General features: G+C 40.1%; 1 protein-coding gene across 3 annotated transcripts; it reads right to left on the bottom strand.

Moving 5' to 3' along the window:
* Nucleotides 1-694: 694 nt before the first annotated feature.
* On the bottom strand, nucleotides 695-7,746 carry Crebzf (CREB/ATF bZIP transcription factor). 3 transcript variants are annotated; one of them, XR_004123225.1, is made up of 4 exons: nucleotides 6,443-7,746; nucleotides 6,147-6,224; nucleotides 5,034-5,102; nucleotides 695-3,325 (listed from the first exon to the last, which is right to left on the bottom strand). XR_004123225.1 is itself a non-coding variant. In XM_031387340.1 (1 exon), exon 1 carries the CDS (start codon nucleotides 7,516-7,518, stop codon nucleotides 6,439-6,441), a length of 1,080 nt encoding a protein of 359 aa, XP_031243200.1. In that variant the 5' UTR covers nucleotides 7,519-7,743; the 3' UTR covers nucleotides 6,277-6,438. The 3 variants fall into 3 exon arrangements, 1 of the variants encoding a protein (XP_031243200.1); XR_004123224.1 differs by having other exon boundaries at nucleotides 702-5,102; XM_031387340.1 differs by lacking the exons at nucleotides 695-3,325; nucleotides 5,034-5,102; nucleotides 6,147-6,224 and having other exon boundaries at nucleotides 6,277-7,743.
* Nucleotides 7,747-10,219: the final 2,473 nt, after the last annotated feature.

The raw sequence follows: 10,219 nt of genomic DNA, 5'->3' as shown, positions 1-10,219 counted from the left end.
TTATCCATTCCTAATATCAAAGCTTTAGTTTGGTATAAAACACAAGAAGAAAAAACTAACTACATAGCAATTATCAACACAATCCTCCCAAAGGCAAACAGGAAGGAAACTTTTTTTTTTTAATTCAGGGTGTTTCCTCATAAAGGATTAATCCTGGCTTATATCCTTGTGCAGCTACAGAGTTTAGAAAGTTATCTGTGAAGCTTCTACCTATTATGGGAAAGTTCTTAAGATTCTCAACATTTGAGCTCCCTCTTCCCGCCATGTATGGATGGTGCTGAGCAAACTGGGAGTAACCTCACTCATTTTATTTCTTTAGCACGGTACCAGCTTCACCCTTACTATCAACTGCTTTCTGAAGTGTTTGTGGGGTCATTTCCTTAGATCATTTATGTTTCTAGAGTGACCTACTGTATTCTTCCCAAGTGTTTCATAACCTTATTTAAACAACTCCTGTTTTGGAATTGGAATGACACTGTCCAACAATTCCTGTGATCAGGAATTGCACTGTTAATATTACCTACTAGCTACACAAAGCGTCTAAGATCAGGAAATGTGGATAGTCTCAGTAATACGCCTTAGATCAATTCTCCATAAAGCAAGCTAGTCACCACAGAATACCAAAGTCTAAAATACATCTTAACTATTTTTTCTAAATACTGTGTCTTGTTGATTTAGAAAAGGCAGCTTTGGATGTGTTAAATAGGCTTTTATTGAAATAAAAAATACCCGGGCATGCTAGCAATTGGGAAGGCAGGGCCATTCTCTTAGGTTTGAGGCTAGTGATCTCTAGTTCAATGCTAAGACCCTTGTCTCCAACAAAACAAGGCCACTACTAAAATTTTCAGAATGCTGTGATTAGTTCTTTCAAAAAGCACATGAAATGTTTTCTCTATCTAGTTTTTTTAAAGTGTAATTATGAGAGAAGTTTCCAAGAGAAAAGTATTTACTGTATCTTCCTCTAGGTCAGTTGTGTGGTTTCTTTTGCTTTCTTTCTAGAGTTCCCAAGATTTAATATGCTTTACTTTTAGAACTGCAATGTGAAAATTTTATAAGGAATAATAGCAAAAGCAAAGGCTTTTTGATACAAAGCTGCTCACCTACATTTTCACTTTTACTTAATGCATAATTCAATTGATTAAAGTAAAAATAATTTATTAAATATAATTACATTAGGTTTCTTAGGTAATACAGATGGTGTATAATCAACTTAGTAATTCAAAATCCAGTGATATAACCAATCTGTTTGATTAGTGCAAACTGTTTACTATACTTAAAACTGTCCCAGGACTTTACTAACATTCTAGCTATAAATATGTTTAATCTTTACATCACAAAAGGATTCATGAATCTCTTCCCTCTGCTACAATCAAATCTTTTTAACTAGCAGAAATGGGCAACTAAGCAATAAACACTTAGCCTACTGCTAACAAGTCTACCAAAAAAAACAAAAAAACAAAAAACAAAAAACCTGTTCAGAAGGCAAGTACATGACATGAACTATGAGTAACATCAAAATCTAAGGAAACTTAGTTCTTTGTAGCTCAAACCTAAGAACAATTTGCCTCACTGAGGAAAACAGTTCAGGTTTCTGCCTAGTTAAAGTAGACAGATGATTAAAAACACTTAGAATCTTGCAGTCTACTCTGACTAGGCACATGGCTTTAAGAATATTCAGACTCATTATATCTAAGATATATGTGTGTATACATATTATTCAAACCCAAACTCTTGTACAGTAAGCCAGAAAGGTATAGGAATTTGACCTAATAGTATGACACAAAATTTGAGAATACTTTTGTGCTACAATAAAATTTAAATTGTTACACTGGCAGAATTATAAATTACACTACACTAAACACAGCAACTGTATCTAGGAATTAGATCTTACAAAAACATAGTATTGTAAAACAGTAAGGGTGACTGGTTAAAAATTGAGCCCACACATGATGGTATTTAAATTCAAATATTTAAATTCTTGTAATGACCTTTTTAATTCCTAAGTAAATAAATGGAAATGGGGGAGAACCCAGAAGCACAATAAAAATATAAATATTAAAGTGGTCCCAAAACTTAAGATTAACATATAAGGGGGGGAACACATGCAGATATTACCTATTCAATGTTGAAGAACCACTTATTTAGTTAAGAAAAATGATTATGTCTCTGAGCTCATAATCTCTTATCTTCAAAATGCCTCAACCAAGTAACTGCATATTACTACAATACATATTATTAGTGAATTATCCACACTGTGTTCTGTCAGAGTTGTATTCAAGATCTGTACTATAGGCACATCAGTCACTGTAAAGATAAGCCTGTGGAAATCCCTTTACTTTATGGGCACTGAGCATACAGGTGAATACAAGAAAAAGCAACCTGAGTGAATTTTGAGTAAACTAACTGCTTCCTACCATCTCCTCTTCTGTCTGCATAGTTCCTAAGTGAACCAAAAATTTAAATAACTCAATCTAGACCAGATGAAAGATGTATTAGCATATTCCAACAACAATGAAAAATGACTGGGTTCTAAGTGCTTTACTTATGAAATTAGCCCTTATCATCCAGAATATAAAGGTCCTTACAGAATACTACAGAAATGTTAACACAGAACAGTAGAAACTCTATCATTCATCAGGAACCTCAACACATTCAACGAGATCAAGTACTCAGAACATCGAAGATGCCAAATCCTGGGATTGCACACATGCTCAGGATTCCCTAAATTAGCACCCACACATTATCAGAATCACTTTTTCAAAACATACAATCAATGCATCTATTTTAAAACACTAATCTTTTAGTTAAGGACTTTATTCTATTCAGCAAGGTGTCTGTCTTCCAAAGCGGCTCTTTCCATTCCAGAATACAAACTCATGAGGTTTGTGAGGACTGCTAGCCTACTTATGTCACTCTAACCCATTAAGTCTAATTCCACAAAATGTCCTTGATTGTGTAAAAATCTAATTTGTTTCTTGATGAAACACTATAATTCTCTTCTCCAATGGTTACAATTTTTTAAAGTATGCGATAAATTTAGTGTTATTGCCATGAATGAAAAAAAAGAGGTGTAATTTTGTTCCAAAATTAACTTAGTCTCATGGATTTCTATTAAGTCTTTCAAGCATTCCAGAGAATCTTTTCATATCTCCATTTCTGGAAAGTGTAATCAGTATAGAAGTAATTTGGGACCTTGGAAATGGCATTCATGTTTTTCAGCAGATGCCAAATTTTTGACCGACATGGCTCCCACAATTACTGTTACCATCAGTCCAGTCAGTTAACAGGTTGTAGGAAAAGATTCGTTTTTGCAGATACTGCTAAGCTGTTTAAAGAGAAGAGAAAGAGATTAATTTAGCGAGTATGAAATGTACAGATATTTAAAATATTTTGAATACTTTGTTGGATATATCAGAGGTGTGACTACATTTTTTAACAAACATACTTTTAAGTATGGTTAAAAAAAGGACAAAACCTTAAGTCTCTATGATAGAAATACTATGCCAATATGTGTTAGTCAATTAATGTATGACTATTAACTACCATAGGAAGACAGGTATTTAAAGGCTATACATTTTTAGGTTTTCTATCATTTTTACACAGGTACAAATCAGGAATAAAACCTGAAACAGTTCCCCAAATACTAAATTGTTCTCATCCATCGCAGTAAATACACTCAAACCTGAAAATTTCAAAGCAATCTATTTTAAACTTCAGAACTCTATCAAAATACTAATTATTCACAACACAATTTTCTAAAAATAGTGAGACAACAGTTTTATATTAATCATAACTTTTTTAATTAACAAGTAGTGAACAGGACACTTAAGATACTGTTTACTACACACTGAAATAAACAACTGCTGTAAATTAAACCCAAACATTTACAGTAAAATGTGCTTACACATAAATATGATCAAATTTATTTAAAGCCCCTGATAGGTCCTAAATACATGCAGTTACCATGTAAAAACAAGACCATGAGTTGATGCAAAAAATGACAAAAATCACTGTCACCAAAACTAGAAAAGAAACAATGAAATGGAAACAGAAAAGACAGTTAATAAGACATAAGGAACCTAAGAAAGCAGCTTTAAAAATAGGACACTCTAATCTTGCCACTGTCGAGAACTCCTAATTCTCCAAACTGCCATTTATAAAATGACAGTCTAAGACTCTGTACTTGGAATTTCAAAACATCCCAATTCAGAAACTGATTTTTTTCCCCAAGCCCACACTTCAAATGCAGGAAAAGCACTGAGGTTAAGAAAATATCCCACAGAAATGGTATAATTTTTAGGAAAACAAACTTACTGCTTTCAGAACCTTTTGATTAAGTCTATATTAACAACCATTTTTCCTATTTTCATCCATTACTTTCCAATGTCATGTTAGAGATGAATAAATTCTTTGAGCCCATAACTGAAAGATCAACAAACCTGATTTTATTATGACACCATATTTTTGTCATCGGTTCTGCACAAAATTATATACAAAGAAATATATACAAAAATGTTCAAGTATTAAATTTCAATTCAAGGCTTCTGTTTCAAAAGCTACATTTAACATACTTCAGAAAGAGCACAAATTAGTCATTTCAAATAAATTCCCAACTACTTTTGGTTTCTCTATATATGTCTATATATATATAATTCAGTAGGCACTAAAATCCATGCAGCTGCATTGTGGGGCTTGTTCCTACCCTTGTAGAAGCAGGTCCGTCACTCCGAGTTGTGAGTTTGGCTACTACCCATTCATGCTCAAGTGCAGTAGATAATTTTACAAAATGTGATAGACTGAAAACCAGAGACTAATTTAGGTCTCAAAATCATATTATCTACCAACAAAACATTTACAGTTAGTTGTGCAAGAACAAGATTCCATTTCCATAACCAAATAACAAAATAAAACATCTTACGTGTAGGATAACTTACATCTTTGGACTGCTGGAAAATACTTAATTATGAACATTTTGAAAATAAAAGACAGCAGAAGCCCTGATATTACCTCTGTTTCCTTATTTCTTATACTACCTTTTAAAATAAAGCAGGAAATGTGGCCAGCAGCTGGTCCCGTCTCTTCTGCCCCAACAGCTGTATCCACTTTAGCACAAAGAAAAACAAGGATGCTAAATACGTATATCCTTTATCAAACAGTGATGTTTCACAAAGAATTTAGTGTCTCTTGCATTTCAGAGCATCAGAACACACACTTAGACAAGTGGACGATTAACAGTATTTCAAAGGAAGAAAGACTTTTCCATCTTTGGAAAAACAGTATCATATCATTAATTTAAAAAAGTATTTCTAAATAGGACAAAAGTTTTAGAAATATGGTGAAAAGATTCTTTGTGAAGCCTCACTTTACATGTTTTCATTCACATTTCACAGCTTTCAATATCTAATAACCATACAGAAATTTAGCCTAAATTTTAATACAACAAAAATAAATACTTCCAACAATTTCTTCATACTCATTGATAAGTAATTACTGTGCTGGTTCTCAAAGAAACATTTCATTTATCGTCTTCAAATTAAAACACAGAAATCTGATGGGTACGTTAATTTCCAACTTCTCAAGTGGTGAAATATTAAGATCTTTAAATAGATTGTATTTCTGCATTTTCTACTGAAAACTATAAGGCATTCTTAAGTATTTTAGGAGATTTGTCATCTCCAGAAAAATACCACATTTGCGCATGCCTCAATACTTATGGTCAACCTCTGAAAAGTTGCTCTAAAATTGGAATTCCAATTTGCATCTTGTACAACTCGGAACTTCCATTCAACTTCACCTGTTTGTCTCCAAACTGTATCTCTATTAGCAGGTTTCAGTGTACAGTTGGAACCGATGTCATCCAAGGCCATGTCCACACTGGGGACAGAAGAGCTAGGTACACGTAACTTGAACAAGGGGACACATTTAACAGCTATTTCAACCAGAAGCAACTTCAGTACAGTAATGACCAGCACAAGTCTGTTTCCAGGGTGGACAAGGCCCAAATTCAGATTCCCCTCCCGCCTTTCAAAAAGAAAAAAGAAACAAACAAAAAAAGATATCACACACACACACACATTGAGATGTTTGCCCATTAAAGTAGGCTAAGCAGCAGAGCATGAGCGTTACGTGAAGAGATGGATCCTTACCAGGTTGTGAGGCGGGAACGACTGTTCTGTAACCCCTACAACGGAGCCTGGCAGGAAGGAAATCACCTAAAAAAGAAACTGTCAGAGAGATTTAATAGTCACAGGTTATCATTAGGAGTTGGTTACAGTGTCACATTCATGCTTTTAGCTAAACACTTAAAAGATTTAATATTACTTTTTTTTTTCGCCTCTGAAATGCGTCCGGTGAAGATGTCCCACTAAAGGTGTTTTACATGGTGTAAGGGCTAAAGTAGAAAGGGGTAAACGCGGATAAAGAGCAGATTACTTGACCCTACATTTTAAGAGAAGACGACGCCTTCCGAGCGCACGCCGAGCAGAACTCCACCGACACCTTATCCTTGTCCACATGGAGACACACTCCTCCCGCCGCGTCGTCCTCTTCCAGCAGCTCCTGCGGCTGCTTCCCGACCGGCAGGGCGTAGTCATGGTCACCGGCGGGCGAGTCTCGGAAGAGTGAAGTGGTCAGCCGCAGTCCCACGCCGCTCAGCCGGCTCAGCAGGCGAGCCAGTCCGGTCTCGTTGGCTAGGACGGCCCGTAGGTAGCGACTCTCCTCCTGCAGTGCTTGCACGCGTTTGCCCAGCTCCCGATTCTCGGCCCGCAGCTCCTGGTTCTCGGCTGCCAGTCCCCGGACTCGACTCTCCAGCCCCATCACGTACTCCTTCTTCTTGAGCCGATTAAGACGGGCAGCGGCCGCCGCCGCCTTCCGGGGACTCTTGGTCGCCGCCGGGTTGGTGGTGTCGTTGGCACCGCCGCCGCCTCCTCCCGGAGACTTTCTCCGCCTCTTTTCCCCGCCGCCGCGGTCACTGCCGCTGCTGCAGCCTCCGATGCCGTTTAACAGCCTCTGCAGTAAGTCAGAAAAGCGCTGCATCTCTGCAGCCGCGGTCTCGTCGTCGTCGTCCCCCCGCAACAGGCCGCCGCTATCCGAGCCTCCGCCGGACGAGGACAGCGGCCCGGGCGAGCTGAGCCCGGGCTCCAGGTGCCAGTCCGGCTGCCGAGGGTCCAGCAGATCGGCCAGCTCCAGCCCGGAGAGAAAGTCCATGTCCTCCGGCTCTTCTTTGGGGACCATAGCGATCACGTCCTCCTCCTCCTCCTCCATCTTCACGGGCGAGGGCGAGGGCGCGGGCGCGCGCACGGTCACGCTGCCGCGGCTCCCCCTCCGGGCCTCCTGCTCGCCCCCGTCGCCGGGAGGTGGCTCGCGGTCAGGCGATCCGGGCCTGGGCGTCTCCGCCCCCGCGGCTGCCCGAGTCGGGTCCCGGAGCGGCGCGCGCGCGGCGGACGGCTCCTGGCGGTCGCGGTGGCTCGAGAAGTCGCGGCCGGAGGCTGCCAGCAGCTTGGTCAGGCTGTGCCTCATGGGGCTGAGCGGCGGGCCCGGGTAGGCCGCAGCCCTTCAGACCCCGGGCCCCCCGCGCGCAGAGCCACGGCGCTGGGCCGACCGCAGGCGCGGGGAAGGTCTGAGTGGCCTCCCGCGGCCGCCCGACCCCCCCGCACGAGGCGGGGGGAAAGGCAGTGGAAGCGCGAAGCGGCGAGGCCCGCGAGGACTCGGCCGCGCCACCCAGACAGCGGCCTGGCCGGAAGTTACTCTCTTCCCCACCCCGCCCACAAAAACGCGCTTCTCTCTGGCCAGAGTATCGCGAGATTCCCAGTGCTTTCCAGGTGCAGTCACTCCAGCTTTGCGGTGACGTCATAGGAACCCCGGCAAAAACAATAAAACCTAGTTTACACCCCCCCCCCATTCATGGGTATTACCCAGTATCACTCTCCCAAGTCCAATGCTTGACATCTAGACGTATTTGATGTACCTATATAAAAAAACTATGTTGTGAACACTTTTATTTTTGCTCTTTCTAAAACTGCAAGCAAAATAACACGCATATGGAAATAGTCCCCGTTAAAACAAAAGACTTCGAATAAGTGTTGCCAAATTCCGAGAAACGCAGTCACGGACTAAAACGAACTTCCCCGGCGACATTCAGAGGTCCTTAGTCTCAGAAAATGATCTTTCATAGTACTATTACTGCTATTCTTGTCATTATTACATCATTTTTACTTTATCATTTATTTGTTTTTGCAACGAAGGTCACTTGAGCAGAATTGGCTGGTTTGCCAGGGGTGGATGGGTGGTTGGTTACTGGTCTTTTGTTTTGCTGTTTGTTTTGTTGTGCTTTTTTTTTCTCTTTTGTCAAGCCATGGCAGTTACTTAACGCTTTTTCCGTTTTAAAATACCAGCTTTTTGAAAAGACCAAGTCTTGAAGAAAACACCACTTCACTTTGTGTTCAATGAGTTCACGCTCATAGCACTGATGTAATGAATTCTTCTTAACCTTACTATGCATTGGGTCAATATTGCTAGGGGAGTTGGGGTGGGGGCTTCTGCAACCACCACAGCAAACAAAGTAATGGAATTCAATTTAACACATTCATTAGTCAGTGTTGATTGGAACTTAAGAGTATGATTCCGGAGTTCTTTATTTTAGGTATTTTTAAGCAAAACAGAATTTGGTGAAAGAGTATCACAATTTGGTGATAAAAGAGTGTATGCAACAATATGACATGACCACCATGAAACTCTTTGTAAAGTATGTGTGACATCTTCCATATAGACAAATGTCTTTATTAGGGTTTCTGTTGCTGTGAAGAGACATGACCAAAGCAACTGTTATAAGGACATTTAAGTGGGGCTGGCTTACACTTTCAGAGGTTCAGTCCATTATCATAATGGCAGGAAGCACAGCAGAGTCCAGGCAGGGTCCAGTTCCCCTATCGAAGGGACTCAAGAGTTCTACATCTTGATCCCAAGGGAGGCAGGAGGAGGAGTTTCTCAAAGCCCACTCTGACACTGAAACACCTCCTCCAACTAGGCTACATCTACTCCAACAAGGTCACACCTCCTAATAGTGCCAATCCCTGATCCAAGCATATTCGAACCACCACTATAGATTTTATAGATTAACAGAGAAAAACAAGCTCAAGAGAACGGTCTAGAGAAGAATCCATTGTGATCTCTGCCACACAGTGTAAATGTTACCAGGCTATCAACCACATTTGCACCCAGCTTTCTGGGTGGTGTCTCTTTGAAGAGACAACAATGTATGTTTAATATTTCTGGTTCCCCTAATGCTTATCTGTGAGCAAAAGATTTCTGTGCCACCTACACATTTAATTACTTTAACTCTTCCAGAATAAATGCACACTAATCTTGTGTGGCCATGTTTGAAAATGATATCTAATTGAGTGGCAGACAAAGTGATGAATCAAAGAAAGATCTGACAGAGTAAGTCAGAGATAGAATATATCCAACTCTCAAGAAAATAGCACAGGAAAACAACCAACTTAAAAGAACAGCACAGAGAGAAAGAGGGGAGGCAGTTTTACTGAGACAGTTTTAGAGAGACAGGTTGCAGGTGAGCCAGAAAGTGAAAAAGAACCAGAAGATTAGAACAGATTGCCAGAGTTAGTTTGAAGCCAAGCAGAGCAATTCAGTCAGCTGAGAGAAGCCAGTTTAATCAGTCAGCTTGAAGAGGAGTTTGGGCCAGAACAGTGGGGTTGAAACAGCAAGCCAGAGTTCAGAAAGACCTAGAAAGGGTGATTTATTAAGCAGTAAGCCTCCGAGATGAGAATTACATCTGGCGAATAAAAGATCAGGGTGATCAGGGAAGTGTTTCCTAAGGAGTTATTTAAACTGAAATCCAAAGTGGGCACTCTTTAAGGAAGACAAGTGAGCAGTAAGAAGAGAAATAGTGTGCAACAAACATCTCATCCATGAGATCAGCAAATGAACTAAGAATGTGATTATAAATGCAGAAGAACGTCATGGGCATCCTGACTGTCATTACAATCCTTTTAATTTTGTAGCAAGCAAGCAAGCAATACAACAAGAAAATCAATGAATGGCAGGCAGGAGATCAATATTTTCTTTGTTAGCATTCTTTGTTTTCCCAAAACACAATCAGTTTTTCCCCTACTGTGAGATCTTTAGTTCTTCAACAATAGAGTTCTCAGTTTGGAGAAGACTGTGAACTCCTCTCTGAGACATGTATATATAAAATTTTCAT

Source organism: Mastomys coucha, unplaced genomic scaffold, assembly GCF_008632895.1.
Source record: "Mastomys coucha isolate ucsf_1 unplaced genomic scaffold, UCSF_Mcou_1 pScaffold21, whole genome shotgun sequence".
NCBI classification, from domain to species: domain Eukaryota; kingdom Metazoa; phylum Chordata; class Mammalia; order Rodentia; family Muridae; genus Mastomys; species Mastomys coucha.
This window is presented reverse-complemented; position numbering and strand designations above follow the sequence as displayed.

What these genes read in the sequence shown, in the direction of transcription:
- Crebzf (XM_031387340.1), bottom strand. Translation starts at nt 7,518, where the DNA reads ATGAGGCACAGCCTGACCAAGCTGCTGGCAGCCTCCGGCCGCGACTTC.